Below are 16,221 nucleotides of genomic sequence, written 5' to 3'. Positions count from 1 at the left end.
GGTGCAATATTGTTGCATGATAATGGGCTGGATTTGAGGGGTTTGGATCATTTCTGTGACCTTACACATGCAGACATATAACCATATTGCTGATGTAAATCGTGACTGTGAAAGAGGCCACAACTTTGGCATATGTATGCCTCTACATTTACAATTTATGCATATTTACCATTCCTTAAAGTATACTGGGGACATAAAATGGTACATCTTCTGCATAAGAATGAAAAATAACTGCAAACCTGTTATATGCTCTATATAGCTCTGATCAGAGGGGGAAAAATGACTACAGATTTGTGGTTGACAGGTTTCAGAAAAGGTTCAACAGAGTGTGAAAATTGACATTTAGCAAATAACAATTCAGCCTTCATTTTTTGTGAAGCTGCTTGAAATAAACGGCAGGTTTTAAACAAAATGTTTGGTCAGTTGTTATATTGGATGTTGCTTGTCTCATTACTGCAGTTAATTAAAAGGGGGGACAACAAGTCAAAGCCAGAGTCAATAAGTTTGTTAATAAAGATTTAATTTGGTGGAATCATTATAAATTGACTGTACAGTGAATGGATGTGCCACAGGAGTGTGAGTGTCTGAAGGTCTATAAATGGGTTTTCAGAAATAACCATCAGGTTGTAGCCAATTTGTCATGCTAAATAAGCTCTTCAAATCCACTTAGGCAAGTGTGTACATGTTTCCGAAGGGTATCACCGCTGAGTGTATGATGCATACAGACACACCTTTTTTTCCAGCAGGTTTTTAATTCTACCATTTCAAATCCTTTTTAGCTTTGTTATCTCTATATTTCTCATTGTAAGTGATTTACTATTAACTCCAGTCTTTTTAGAAGGAATAGAATAAATCATAGAAGAGAAAGTCATCACTGCAGATAGTGCTGTAAGCTGAACCTGTGAGTATCCACGTGAGATTTTAATCCACTTGATCCTTTTCCTTTATGGCTGACCAAACAGCAGGTAAAAATCCCATGACAGACAAACTTCAAAAAGAATTTTAAAAGGAAAATCTAGACCAACATTTCTTCTCTTCATCAAGCAGTTCTGATGCAGAAGACTGCATGCAAAGTACTGATGATAATGACTGCAATATTTGCATAGCACTGCACCCCTGCCAGTAATCCTCTCATTCAAGTATGCTGGGTTATCAAGGAAAGTGATTTCTCTATCAGTGATGACATCCTGGTCTGCTCCTCAGGATTATTTAACACCCTGAAAAACAGAAGAATAAGGTAAAAAAATTACATCATTCTGCCTTCTTCCAAAGTAGAGCAGTAGATCAAACCATGAAGGTAGTGGAGACTTGGTCCAAATTGACCCAGTGGTCAGCCACTGACTGCACATGACACTCACCCCAAGGTAGAGCACCATGTAACATCTCAGTTAATAAATACTGTATGGGTTAATACAGCAAGTTTTAGCTGACTCAAGTATCTATCTTTACATTGGGTTTTATAATTTTAGGCCAACACAGGTGGCTTTTGTCTTCCTGCCACCACCCAGAAGCCAGTATAAACTTCAGGAAAAAGCCGATTTAAGCCTGAACTGTTCCCTGCAGGACAGCATTGCTCTCCCTGCTCCAGTGACTCAGGGTTGCCTTGAGATTTGGTGGCCCTACAGACCTCCCTTGGGTTGTGTTATTCTCCTCCATGTTCATGATGGCAGCACTTCGTTAGCAAATGGTGTCAGTGGCCCCGAGGAAGAGCTGCAACACTTGATTTCTATTTCTTCTTCTCCTCCTTGGCACGGTGACAGTGCATCAAGATAATACCCAATCTTAGCGGCCTCTCCTGTAATTCTGCTTGAAAGGGTTTCTTCCAATTTATACCTTTTAATTAGAAGCTTTCAGCCTATAATTAAAAACTTACACCAGCCCAACCTCTGCTTCTTAAAAAAATGCATTTGTGGTTTAGGCAATTATGGTAACATGAAAAGTAATTATTTGCCACTACATGCGAAATGAACGTGGTCATTAATGCACCCAACAGGAGGAGGATTTTATTTTGTCTTTATTTATTTTAATTTATTGCAATAAGTCACATAACGAAGTATATCAGACAAGCAAAAGAATAGGTGGTTTAGGTAGTAGATCAGGCATGTCTTACTCCAAGTCTGTTTGTTTGCCATGCTGGAGTGTAGGGAAGCTGTGGTTGGTGGGATCAGAGGCAGAACCACTCTGCAGCCCCAAGCTCTCTGTTTAGCCATGAGGGAATTTCCAGACCATTACTTAAGCAATTTTGACCCAGACTATGTAACTTGTGACAGGAGACATTTAGGGGTGAGGTTTTTGTAATAAAATTAATTACTGGCTTTTAAGTGCCAGCCAGTGGCATCGATAGCAGCACTAAGCTGGAGCTCAGTCTGCTCTGTGATAATGTCATTTACTGTCCCACTTCTGACCATGCCAAGAGAGGAGGCATCTGTCCTTTGGTTTCCTCCAGCCAGAGCTTACTTTACTCCTAGGTAGTGTCTCATATGGCTGTTTACTGTCAGAGATCATCCTGGAATGGTTTGGGTTAGAAGGGAAGTTGAGGCTGAAAGATGGAGCACCGCAGGATGGAGGAAATCCTGTAGCCAGCTCACTGCTCAGGTGTCTCAGGCACTGTAGGGTTTTGGAGCAAGACCAATCTACTCACAATGCACCAGGTCTGAGGAGAGTGAAGTTGCAGTCATCTCTACACTTGAAATAGGAATCATGCTTTTAGCATCCCTGAATCCCTGCCCTGGGCACTTAAACACATTATCTTCTTTAACCATGTGTGTATTTGCCACACATAGTGTTCAACTATCTCCCAATTTCTATGATAATTTCCTTCCTTGATTTATAAGCAACAGAATTTTTTAATTATGCAGATGATTTTAATTTTCTCAGCCATAGCTTCACTTTGTTAAACATTAATCTTGTACCTTTTTCTTAGACAGTCTCTGCCCTTCATCAGTCCTCCAGTTCATAATGAAACTAGATCTCAATAGTATTACACAGTCATTTTTTCTCCCTAGATTAATTTAATATCTTCTGTTTGATCTCAAACAAACATTTAGGACAACTTTACCAAATTACCTCATGTTCAGTAATTCCCTTGCTATAGCATGGTAGGCAATCAATTGTATTTTGACTTTTCTGTGTTTTCCTAGTTTTGGTGGTTTTTAGTGCTCTGAATAAGCTCAGCTAGTGCAAAGGGTGCTGGAAGTCTACAACGGGATTTGCAGTGTGGTGGGAGGAACCATATGTTGGATCTTTTCCTCTTGCTGAGGAATGGCATTTTTTTGGAGGTAAAGTGAGAGCTGGTTCCCACCTGCTTGGTACTGCAAGCCAGTACCATACCTACAAACTCCTCTGGTTCCTCATGTATCTAGACCCTCTCAAGGGTAATTCATATTACTTTCTCAATTCCTTTGTAACCTTGTTTTGACTAAGCTTTGTATAAAATCTCTTCAGCATCTGTGCTGCCCAAATACAGAGAAGAAAAGTCGTTGCAGCCCTTGCCATTTGAACCAGACTTATCTCTAGCTCAATTAGAAAACTGTGATTTCCAATAAAGCATCATTAGACCTCTGCACCTGTCAGCTCTCTAACACATTTAGCTGGATTTTACTTAGGAATTAACCATCATTTGTGGATGATAGCTGAAAGAATTTTCATTCATTGTTCACAATTGGGAATTACATGAGGCTTTAGACCCCCAGCCATAACAATCTGTTTCAGAGTATGGCTGCATGGGAATTGTCACTTATTAGATTTGCAGAATAAACACTGGAAACTGAATGGTGATACACAGTGTCAAACTAACCAGTATTTACAGCAATAGGCAGGATTTACAATTGGATGACATGATAATATATTCTTGTTTACTTCTGTAATTAATGTTCCTAAAAAAAATACCCTGGAAAGCTTCCATAAGCAAGATTTATTTCTGTTGATTGAGACTGTAATCAGATGTCCCTATTCAAACAGTAATTGGCGTGCTTCATTAACATGTAATTGAAAACAAGATTTATGTCAATGCTAAGCAATAAATAACAGGGATACGTATTTTCTTATTAGTGATGGTCTCTTCTGTAAGCTCTCAGAGTACTTGCTGCATTTGTATTGTGCCATTTAGGTCATATTTTCTCAAAATCATGGTGTCTCAGAAAAAGACATTGAGCATTTTAACCTCTCTTTCTGATGTACCAAGGCCAACTCTATTTTTTCTCTTTCCTGTTTTATATTAGACTCACTGTTCTTGCCATATTTTAGTCTCTGTTGTTGTCATGAAATGGCAGTACCAGTAGGAAGAAAACCTAGTGATGAAGGACAGAGCTCAGGACAGAGCCTTTTGGTCTTTGGGAGGTGACAAGACTTTGCTTGAACTTATGTTCAGCTGAGGTTTTTACCAGGAGAGTCCAGGCTCAACCTGTTGTTCCGCCTCCCAAACTTTTTTCTGTTCCAATACAAGCAAAGGTAAGATAAATTGGGAAAAAAAAAAGGGTTTAAAAGCATTTCAGAAAAAGAAACTAAGCATGCTCTCTTTGCAATTCAGTAAAACCTAATTAACTTACAGTTAATAGTGAGAAAAGCATTGTGTTTTTTACCTATGAGTAGACATATATAAGATAACACACAAATAATGAAGTCAGAAGTGTAAGTCACTGTGAGTGGCTGATCCCATTGATTTCATTGAAACAAGGGAGTTAAATCTGAAAACAAATTTCAACCCGAGATACTGGTTCATTACCAGCAAATTGATGAAGCTCCATGTTTACTTGCCAGCGTAATTTACCAATTGTATGAGATGTAAGCAGGCACAGTGGTAACATTGGTTAATTTTATGCTCAATGTGAATCTTATAGCTGGTCAGATGGATACCATAAGAAATAATTAGAGTCATTAGAAGTAATGGGCTACAGCTGCAGTAATACATGCTCTATTCTCAGTCCAGAGGTTTCTAAGCAAAATTAAATTAGCTTCTGTTACCACACTGTTGTATCATATGCTCCTCACCTCCTGAGTGTAAATTTCTCTACCCATTTCCATACTGCAAGCAATGTTTGTGCCCCATACAGAAAAATCCCCCAGTGAGCTCAAGAAATTCTGAACACACTAACTGCTTTCACATGTTGAGGATCTTCTCCCTCCTCTACTGCAGCCTTTGGTACAGTTTGCAACTCCAGTTTGCATCAATGCTGGACTTGGGCAAATTTTTCCCCCTGAAGTATTTGCAATATAAATATTTGCAATATAAATTTTATATTATATTTTTATATATAATATTTTATATTCTATTAATCATTATATTTTATGTTTTATATTTGCAATATAAATATAAAATAAAATTTATTTGCAATAAATTTTACTTTTTAACAAAATTATATCCACTTTACTGGAAGCACAGCAGCAGCCCCCAGCTGCTGATATTGCCTTCACATCTTTAATACCCTTTTTTCTCCCCAAATTCAAAGGGTGGTTCATAACAATAAGGAAAATGCTGCATTATCCTGGAGGGGGTGAGAGGAAGGGCAAGAAGGAAATAGATCCCGTGGTACTGGAGTGATTAATGTGACTCTTTATGATGAACGAAATGAAAACTAGAAGTCTGGGTAAATAATGGTCTTTCCAAGTGAATAACTTTCACTGGAACCACAGTACAAACTCATATGCTGATCTACTTTAAATTACTGCTTAAGTTTCCAAAGCAAGGCAGGGATGACACTGAAAATTTTTCTCCCTTGTTGATTCCCAGGAGCACAGATTTTCAGGGAATAGCAGGAGAGGGGTTCATTGCAAGATGCACACATGCCATCACCTCTCTTTAAAATGTGAGATGCTTTGGTGATAGGTTTGAGTAGAAGGGCTTCAGAGGCATGGGTAGCACTGTCCATCAAGCCTGATGAGCTGGAGCAAGGCTTCCCCTGCATACATCATCCCCTCATTGAATGTGCTCAGTGGGAGGAACAGGACTAACAGTATTTTCCATGAAGGTATGAGACTAATACTGCAGATTTGAAAAGATCAGTTATCCACGTGCCAACCATCTGTCTCTGGCAATGGTACTTCCCTGGCCTCAGTTCTTACAGTACGTAACTGCTTCACAACTGATAATATATTTATCTTCTCACCCTCCCTATGGAGTTGGAAAGTGCCATTTCCTCTGTTGCAGAACTAAGAACTGAGATTAAGGGTCAGATTTGTTATAGCATTTAGGTGCTCAGTGAGATTTTCAAGAGTACTTAACACCCATTGTAATAATTGGAACCTGGGAACTTTGATAGTTCTGAAAATCCTGTTACTTGTGTCTTTTCTTTTAAAAGTTTGAACTTTCATGGCACCCTGGGATCCATAGGAGTGGTTCCTATGTTGTGAGTAGTCACCCAGACCGTGGAATGTCTCTTCATCCACCTACTAGGAGACTGTAGATGGGACACGAGAAATTTTATGGCAGTACCTTATCTCAGTCCTGAATTCTAGAAGCTGTAAGTCTGTGGATAGCAGTGCATTTACCCTTCTTGCCCAGCTCTGTGAGAGAGGTCAAAATCCAGTCCTGCAAATACTGGAGCAAAAATAAGCAGCACCCATGGTCAATAAAAAGGGCTTTTGTGCCAATTGCTGGGATGGAAAATTCAAGAGCAGGAGCAAATAATGAAACAATCTATATTCATGCAGCCACCTTTCCAGCCTACTGCTCTAAGTATGGGCTTACATCTAACTGGGAGATGGGAATCCTACTAAAAGCTCCAGAGGATCACACTGGAAAACAAATGCTGATTTTGAACAAATTATCTGTTCATCGCTAAATCATTTTCTTTCATTATTAGTCTCCAAATTGGTTCTGCTCTGGAAGGCAGAATTAGGTTTAAAAGCAGAGTGTGTCTTAAACACTTGCTTCAAATGAAAGTATTCAGTAAACATTACTCAAAGCCCCAGAGCATAAACTCCTCAACTGCTTTCTCTGGCTTTGCATAGATTTTGCAGCTCCTGGTTTGGGGACAGGTGTTTCAGGGATTCATTTGGGATATCAGAAAATAATCAAATTAAATTCCTTACAATCATATGCCCCTCAAATGCCAAGGAAACACATTTTTAAGACCTTTCCATCCTCCTTTACAGTAGTGAAAAATTGGCACAAAAGTCCCGTGCAAACAGATGGACTTACACCAATATCAAACATGGAAGAGAGAGAAGAGTCTGACTCCAAACAAATACAAAACCATGTGGGCTGCAGCCCAAATTTTTCATTATTGGAAGAGCTGCACTTTGCTGTTACAGTACTTGCACTCATTTCTGTAGTTATAAAGTTCTAAAAAAATTCCTTGAGCTTCAAAATTATGTTTTTACTATTAAAGGGTTGGGCTTGGGCTGATTCAGTATGTCAGCAAGATTGCAGCTGTCTGAGCTAGTGATTTAGGATGATGGAGTGGGGCTCAGCTCAGCAAGGTGGTTGATGGAGCAGCAGCAAAGACCCAGAGTTGTGTATTTGTCCCAGAGTTGTGTATTTGGACTGTGGGGAGGTGCTTGAGAGGGTCCTTTGTGCCCCCATGAGCCAAGAAGCTCTGCACAGATTAGAATGTGTCTAAAATCAATGGGCTTTCATCAGTGCTGTTATTCTGTCTGTGGGTTTTCATCGGGTGGAGGAGGGAGGATAACTCTGTCACTCTGTTCGATGTGACAAGAGGATAAACTTTGGGATGATGTTATCTAATACACTCCATATCTTTGGTAGCTTATTCAAAGCACAAGTTTAACTCAGTTTGAGGTTTGGGGGACCTGTGTGCGTAAGGAAAGATGCTCAGGAAGGTCCTCTTTCGATCCTCCACCACCATGGGAAGACATTCACCGATTTTCCAGCTCTCCACACTCTCCAGTGAAGGTGTAGGACTGGGAGGCTGCTCCAATACAAGCAGGAATTGAGTGCTGCTGATGCTGCTGACGCTGCTGCAAAGGGGTGTGTTTTTACTGTGGTGCCTGAACACTGTTTTGCACTTACAAGATTTATTTCTCCGTTGGTAGAAGAGCTACAAGATTAACACATGAACAAATACATTGAGACAGCCAGGACATCAAAGAAATTGGAGAATCACTAAGATGTTGGAGTGCTGAAGAGTCACCTGGCCGTGTTCTTAGGAATTATTTTATCCTCAGATTAGCTCAGCTGTCTTGGGGTTTGGACACATCCTCTGGTGAATTTAGCTACAGTGACTTAAGACATAACTGGCCCCAGCTCTCTGCTGCTCTTTCTAAGGATCCTGCTGTGGGGCAGAGGAAGCAGGAGGGAATGTGTGCCTGCATCCCAGCCACTGCAGCACAGATCCGGGGGCTTAGTGCAAGCAGAGGGTCCTTCATTTTTCAGGGTAAGCACCAGTCTGTGAGGTGTCTCTCTATTAAGGGTGAGAGCATACTGTACCCCTGGGCAGAAATCTCCAGGGAAAACGTGGGTCAGACAGTGTGTTAAGCCACCCTAACAAAAGCCACCAGAGTTCATGTGCCAGAGCCCTGCAGCTGTGTGCTGTGACTCTTTACCATGAGGAAATTCTAACTGATACTGGAAAGGCAGCTATTGCAATTGGGAGGTCAGAGGGAATCATATCCCATGTAGCACTATTTAATGGCAATCACTCTTTGCAAGCTTTTTCTCCTCCTCTCCTGAGGCAGGAAAAAAAAGTAACAGCAGTTACCTGTATGAGCAGTTACCTTGGGTTCCTCATACAGGAACCAGCCAAGGGGTGATACCAGTGGATGGAATCAGAAGAAAGTTTATGTAAAAAGTAGCTTCCTTGCAGAGAACAAAAAGCAGCTCAGAAGGATTGTGTAGAGGCTGATAACCATGAGACCATGCTCTTTCCTTAAGCTGTATATGCCTCAGTTGTTCCCTGAAATTTAGATTTAGTTAGACAGGAAATTATGCATGAGTTTGGGGGTCTTGAGGAAAGGTGTTCAAAAAGCAGCAATATGAAAACACCAAAAAGAGGGAAAGTCATAACTTGAAAAGTGCCACAGAGAGGGAGCTGTGTGCCTTTGCTTTATTGAACTGTTGGCTGCAATAAATACAACTGAATTCCCTCAGTCTCCCATAATGTTGTCTCAGTACCAGCAGGAGTCCATTTAAGAATACACTTACTTGCACAAATGATTATATATAGGAAGAGCAGAGAAACAGCTGATGCAAGCAAACCCTGAGAGCTGCCCTAGTGGACTGGGGGTGGTGGTGGGCTGCCCCCTGCTTCGCTTTGGTTGGCGCTGGCAACCCAAAGCAGGCAAAGCAGAGGAGCTTCTGTTCCTGCTTCACCTGAGGAGATCATAGTCTGCGATGGTACAGTAAATAAATGGCGATAAAATCAACTAAGAGGCTATTCCCAAAGAGGGAGAATTGGTTTTTTATTATCATTTTCAATACAGAAAGTAATGAGACTGTATTATAAAGAAGAGAAGAGACAAGTATAATACAAGACCTAACAATGGATAATCAACAAGGAAGACTGAACCTTGCACTTCTGCATCTTATAGCATTAACCCCAATTGCCTGAAGTAAAAGGCTTGGCTGTGTTACAGTGCTGTAACAGGGTTGTCAGATCCCTGTGCAGTGTATCCACAGTTAGGAGGGGCCGAAGCACTGCAGAGCACATGCTCATGAGCGTAGGACTGGACACCACAAAATTTGGGGTCTTCAGCCTGGTTGTTTTCATCTATTTCCTTGTGTCTTTAAACCCTTTCAAATCTCACATTACAGGAAGTCAGGAGAACTAATTTATTCCTGCTTGAACAGGTGTTTGAGGAAGAGAAGCACCTGCTCTCTCTGTGTAGACAGCTTTGCTGATATCCCCCGTTAGCACTGATTAGTTGGAAATCTCCACCAGAAATAAGAGCAAGCTGATCATGGTGGCAGCTTTATTGCACCTGGCATCTTGACCCAGCACAGAAAAGGTGACATAAAACATGAGTAGGTCAGATTTGTGATGTGTTTTACCACACCGTGCATGAATTCTTTCCTCTGACTAAAACAGGCGTGGATCTGAACATCAGTAGGTCCTAGGATGCTGTGCAGTGCACGGCAGCAGTCAGGGTCTGCAAGGCAACAGCCTGAGACTGAGCATGACTGTTCAACCCACCAGGCTCTGTAACCCCTTTCTGTTCCAGGCTGGAGTCGCCCACGCGCGCGCTGGTGATGGAGGCTCCGAAAGGCATCGAGATCAACGCCGAGGCCGGCAGCTTGAAAGCCACGTGCAGGACAGAGCTCAGGCTGGAATCCAAAGATGGAGAGGTAAGCAAAGCACATCGAGCCCTGCAGCAAAACCAAACCAAGCCACAGATGTCCTGCATGTCTGTAGCCTTCTAGGTTACTGAGCCGCTGTGTTCGAAATGCTACTGTGAAAGCCCAGGTGCAGCAGGCTTTCCTGACTTCATTTCTGCTGTGATTGAACACATCACATGCAAATGAGACTCACTCTGTGGCAAGGGCTGATTCATTATTTTTAAAGTGCATGTATAATAGCATCTGTTGTTCCGGCAGATTTATGCAACTGTGATATACACAGTGCACCTAAATTCTTTGTTTCCTTGTCACTTTAAAACAAGATTTACTTTGCCAACGTAATTAAATCTTTTATCATACATTTTCCTATAAGAAGACCTTAATTCACTGGTATTGATCTGAAAAGCTTTTGTAGTAGATGTTTCATTTTGGAAGGAAAGGACACATTAGGAAACACAGGTTGTTACACTGGGGAAAATTCCAAAGGGGAAGAGAAAACTAGAACTGATAACACAAAGTGGAGTTAAGACTCTTCTGGTGTCACAAATATACGTGGGCATATGGTTGTCATTCCCTCCTTCTGCCACAATGGTGGAAGACACCAAAGTGGCTGAGGAGCTCCCACAGGAGAACTCACTGAGAGCCTCATCAGGAGGAGCTACCCATGAAATGGAAACCCCACCAAGAGGGCTCCAACATAAGTTAATATCTTCCTATCTTAGTGTCAGGGGGAATAAATAGAATGGGATTTTGGTTGCTGTTATTTCTAAACATTTGCGTTTTAAGACATTCCAAATCCAGACCATGTGTTAACAAAAAAACCTCTCAAAAATACAAAAAAAACCCCCCCAAACTATCCAATACACTGCGAGTGAAACCCAAGGCATTTCACAACTGCAAGCAGTTGCCTTAATGTTTTTAACCCTAAGTTGCTTTTAAAATACATAAATTGACCTGTCTCTTTCAGGAGATCAGACGATTGGATACTAGAACTAGAGATTCTTACTGTAATTGTAAATGTAAATTGTAATTGTAAATACTGTTAGTTGCCCGGTGTTGTTCTGATGTGCAGGTGTTCTTGCTGATGTCAGAGCAATTCCCTGTAGCTGCCATGTATCTAAAAGATGCCACATATTCACTTCATGTTGTATTATAAGGAGCAATTCAGGTCTGTTACAGCATTTAAGTTATTTTTAATATACACAAAAGTGTTAAATATACATAAATGTGAAATATGCATAAAAGTCAGTGCAAGCATAACTGGCAGTGGGATCACAGTGACAGAAATCCTGGTGGAGGAGCAGGGGTTGTTGGAGGTGAACCATACACACTCACCACCTTGCAGTGGGCATTACCCCACCCTCTGACTGGGAAACCCAAATGTGGAAGTGCCCTGGGAAGCCACAAGCCAAGAAAACACAGTGGGTAGATTAGCAGAAACAAACTGGAGGTCGCAGGTGACTCATGGTAAAGGCAGATGATGTGCTTACTCAGATTTTTATCAGACTTCCCCATCTTAATACACTTGCCTACCAAGTTTTTGTAGCAGCTAAGTTGACTGAAGGAAGCATCTTTGAACACAACATCAAAAATAACAGCTCTCCGCTAATTCTCTCTCTTTTTCTCTCTCTCTCCCCCCCTCTGGCTTCAGATAACGTTGAATTCTGCAAAAATCAAACTACCTAACTTGCCTCAAGGATCTTCCTCTTCTGCAGGGTCCAGGCAAAAAATCTACGAGCTCTGTGTGTGTCCCAATGGGAGGTTATTCCTGTCTCAGGCAGGCAGTAGCTCGACCTGCCAGATAAATACAAGCGTCTGCCTTTGAGAGACAATTTGCAGTGGGGCATCGCAGGCAGCACAAAAGCCAGTTCTGGTCTCACAGATCTCAGCTGCCAACTATTTTTACTAGAACACAGAAAGCCTATCAAAGACTTTTTTTGTGTGTGCGCGCGCGTGTGTGTGAATATATATATAAAAATATATATATAAAATATATATATATCCTCTGTGTAAAATGATGTTTCAGTACAAGGAATCCCAGGGTGACCCTGTTACATTTGTGTAGCATTTCTCTTCCCCACACCAAAATTTACTGGTACAATCTGCTGAATTGGATCTGATGGTCCCCTGGACCCTTCTGTATTAATGCAGTGTCATGATCACCCCTCGTTTTTGATCTTGTTCTCAGAGCAATGGGATTGCTGGCTGGTCAAGACCCTGAAACCCATGTAGACCCACCAACATACAAAGGGAAGAGAAGCATCTCTGATTATTTTTGCACCATTAAATCAGTGGCATGGAAAAAAATAAACTAAAAAACAAACAACAAAATAGCCAGATGTGCTGTATTGATCACCTACAGTGATCCAAGACACCTGAGGTTAAATTACACTCTTTAATTATCACCCAAAGCATGGCTTCCTATTGGGAAAGATGGATGCACTTGGCCAGCAGGACAGTCTAGATCTTGCTGGAATAATCCATGTGATTTTCTGAAGAGGTTCAACACTTGCCTGTGCATGGCCAAGGATGCCTCAGCTTGCCATTCAGATGTGATGCATCAGCTCAAACACTAACCTGAAGTCATCTCTGTGCTAACAACACTGATGTTATATTTAGCCATTGGAAGAAAAAAAATTGTGAAAATTGGACTACATAGAAAAATCCTGAACCTCCTTAGTTAACAGTCCTGGATCATCCTACACGCACTCCATTAATTTAATTCTGAACATACATGGCGTGAAGGTGTGAAAATTTAAGATTTGGATATTGCCTAAATACCTATAGAAACAGAAAAAATTACCTATCCTACCCTTAGAAACTGAGAAAATCATACAAATTAGGTGTATAATGTAGATGATATGCCAGAATTTTTTCCATCTTTCTTTTCAGGATATACAGTCCAAGGCCACTTAGATTTGGTGGAGACTGCAAATATCAGAGATGTTGACAATGAATCAGACTTTTTTAAAGAACTTATAAAGATTTTGACAAAGCCAGATGACTGAAAATCAAGGGCTCTGGATGCTGGTTCCTCTAAAATTTGATCCCTCAAAACTGTGATTTTTTTCATGTTTGCATTTTTCCTTATTTTATAAGTCTAGGAGTCACAGGCAGCATAAAACATGAAATCTGATCTGGTAACATTCTTTCCACTGTTAAAATTTCAGAAAATAATAAGAGCCCAGATCATTGAATTCTGACCCATAATTACATCCACGAGCATGTAAAAATCTTTGAAGAACAAATATACTAATTATGGCAAGAGTTTCCAAGTTGCAGTAAATCTCACGAGGACAGCAAGGTTTCTAAGCCACTGAGATGCTTTTGAAATATTACCTCATGTGCAAATAAGACAGATCTGTGCCCATCCCTAGTGATATCTAACCAAAGCTGGTATTCTTCAAGTGATCTCCAACATAAAATGTAGCTAACAGAAATCTTTAGAACTAATTTAGCCAACTCCTGTTTTACAGCTTTTCACATAGTTTCTTGTGGTCTGGAGAGTACCAGGGTTTGATTTTTTATTTTTTTTAAATTAACAGTTCTGTCTTAATCCAAAACTGATTGGACTCAAAGAGAAGATTTCTATGGAGTTTAGATTAGATATGTTGCTGCCTAACAAAGCAGCACTCCTGTAAAATTTATTCCCAAAAGAGGATTGAATAATTTACTTTTATTTCAGTAATGCTTTTCCATGAATTAATGAATTCAAACTATTTTTTAATGAATGATTCCTGTAATTCTTTTGTCTTGAGTCAACATTTGAATGCAAAGGGTCACCCAGGATAACAATTGTATTGGGACACAGGACTATACCATCTCTGTTCAAAGAGGGGAATTGTGCCTATGCCTTAAGTCAATGCACTCAGCAAGGAGAAGCACATCATATTTATCTTGTTGTTAAAACTAGTTTATTTGGGGGGGGAGGGACAGGAGGGTGTCTTGGGAACTGGTTGTGCAACTTAAATAAGATATTGATGAAATACATTAAGATTGTAGGGGCACCGAGAATTATACAGACTTTTTTTTTACCATGTTAAATATAGCAGAATACTGTGTATGTTACCTCTGGGACCACAACTGAAGTCCCATTCATAGTCCTACATTTACTGTAGAATTTTTTTCCCTATTTCATTCATTACTGATCACAAATCTCATAGCAAGCATGGCCCAATTCATAAACAAATCCTGTGTGAGCAGTTATGAAGACACTTGTTGCAGGAAGAGTTCCCTGTACAGAAAACGAGTGGCATTAACTTTCCCATCCCTGAGAGTATTCGTGGTGGTGGGGAAGGCAGGGCTGAGCACAGGGACTGACCCAGCAGGGGTGCTGCATCCTGATTTCTGTGCTCCATTCCGGAGGCACCGCTGGCTCAGTCCTCATCTCCATGCACCCTCTGGCTGCTCTGATGAGGATTTACATCCCAACAAATAAATTTTGAGTGGCTGGTTTTCTCAGCTGGGGCTCTTGGATGAGGTTATCACCTTCTCGTGTCACAAAGGATACGAAACTGCTAAGGACACTCAGCCATCTATTGTGGTGTGAATTTCTGCTGGGGAGCTGTTAGGAAACAACCTTAACATCTGTGCCATCACTGCAGATGCTTCTCTGAGGTGAACAAAGGGTACCTTAATTATGTCTACTCAAAGGAATTCCAGTTGTTTCAATATATTTTAAAATCATTCCATCTTAAAAACCATAAAATTATATTTTGCATTGACAGATGAAGAGTTGTTGCTAGAAAGATTGAACCCTTGTAGAGACCTGTAGATCATCTGAACCCTCACTGAATGACTGAATCATCTGAGTTTTAAGACTGTGGTTTGGGTGATGCTGTCTGTGCTTGGGTTGGCCACATGATTAGTCTCTACTGTTCAGTGAGTGGCAAACTCAAATACAGGCTGGGTAGAGAATGGATCAAGAGCAGCCCCGAGGAGAAGGACTTGGGTTCTTGGTTGACGAGAAGCTCAACGTAACCTGCAGTGTGCACTCACAGCCCAGAAAGCCAACTGTGTCCCGGGCTGCATCAAAAGGAGTTAGGCCAGCAGGTCGAGGGAGGGGATTCTCAGCTCTTGCTTGACCCCAGCTGGAGTGCTGTGCCCAGCTCTGGGCCCCCAACATGAGAAGGACATGGACCTGCTGGAGCGAGCCCAGAGGAGGCTACAAAGATGCTCAGAGGGCTGAAGCACCTCTACTGTGGAGACAGGCTGAGAGACCTGAGGGTGTTCAGCCAGGAGAAGATGTTAGAGCTCTTTTCAGTGTCTAAAGGGGCTGCAAGAGAGCTGGAGAGGGACTTTTTAAAGGGCGGGGAGTAATAGGACAAGGAGGCTTCAAACTGACCAAGGACATGTTTAGATTAAATATCAGGAAGGAATTCTTTATGGTGAGGGTGCTGAAGCCCTGGCACAGGTTGCCCAGAGAAGCTGTGGATGCCCCATTTCTGGAAGCGTGCAAGGCCAGGTTGGATGGGGCTTGGAGCAACCTGGTCTAGTGGAAGGTGTCCCTGCCCATGGCAGGGAGTTGGAACAAGATGATCTTTAAGGTCCCTTCCAATACAAACCATTCTATGATTCTATGAAACCAGAGCAAACGGGACTGTCTGTGTCAGATCCCAAGGAAGTTTTGTTTAAAAAGGTATTTTGTTTAAAAAGCAGCACTCAAACACACCCAGCTATCTCACACTCTACAATTTGTTGTTGAGGGCTGTTGTGGAGTGACTGGCTCACCTGTTGGACAAGGCAAATGCATGAGTCCCTTTTCCTCCTGCCTTGCCCAGAAATCCCTCACAGTTACTGTACCTGTGTGGGTTGATTTTTCCCTGAATCCATTTAAATCAGAGCTTCCCTGCTGGAATTTCATCCATATGCTCTACCTACCATTGATAAAATGCCAAAACCAAACAAGGGTTTGAGTGTTTCATTGTGAATGAGGCCTGCAGTTTAGTTCAGCTGAGCATTTGCTATTTGGGAAAGGGGTTTATCTCAAA

The 16,221-nt window shown here is 41.3% G+C and overlaps 1 protein-coding gene across 11 annotated transcripts in view; it reads left to right on the top strand.

Annotated features, from left to right (window-relative positions):
- SGCD (sarcoglycan delta) overlaps window positions 1-16,221 on the top strand; it is a 347,493-nt gene that overhangs the window by 312,825 nt on the left and 18,447 nt on the right. For 10 of the 11 annotated variants that reach the window (XM_064671955.1, XM_064671959.1, XM_064671950.1 and 7 more), the window contains 2 exons: window positions 10,117-10,240; window positions 11,883-15,854. In XM_064671955.1, coding sequence (XP_064528025.1) covers window positions 10,117-10,240; window positions 11,883-12,056 — 298 coding nt within the window. In that variant the 3' untranslated portion in view covers window positions 12,057-15,854. Of the gene's footprint in view, window positions 1-10,116; window positions 10,241-11,882; window positions 15,855-16,221 lie in introns of those variants that run through there. The other variant, XM_064671961.1, reaches the window with a different exon arrangement.

This window comes from Pseudopipra pipra, chromosome 15, assembly GCF_036250125.1.
Source record: "Pseudopipra pipra isolate bDixPip1 chromosome 15, bDixPip1.hap1, whole genome shotgun sequence".
Taxonomy (NCBI): Eukaryota; Metazoa; Chordata; class Aves; order Passeriformes; family Pipridae; genus Pseudopipra; species Pseudopipra pipra.
Note: the sequence above shows the minus strand (reverse complement) of the source record. Positions and strands in the feature narration are given on the sequence as shown.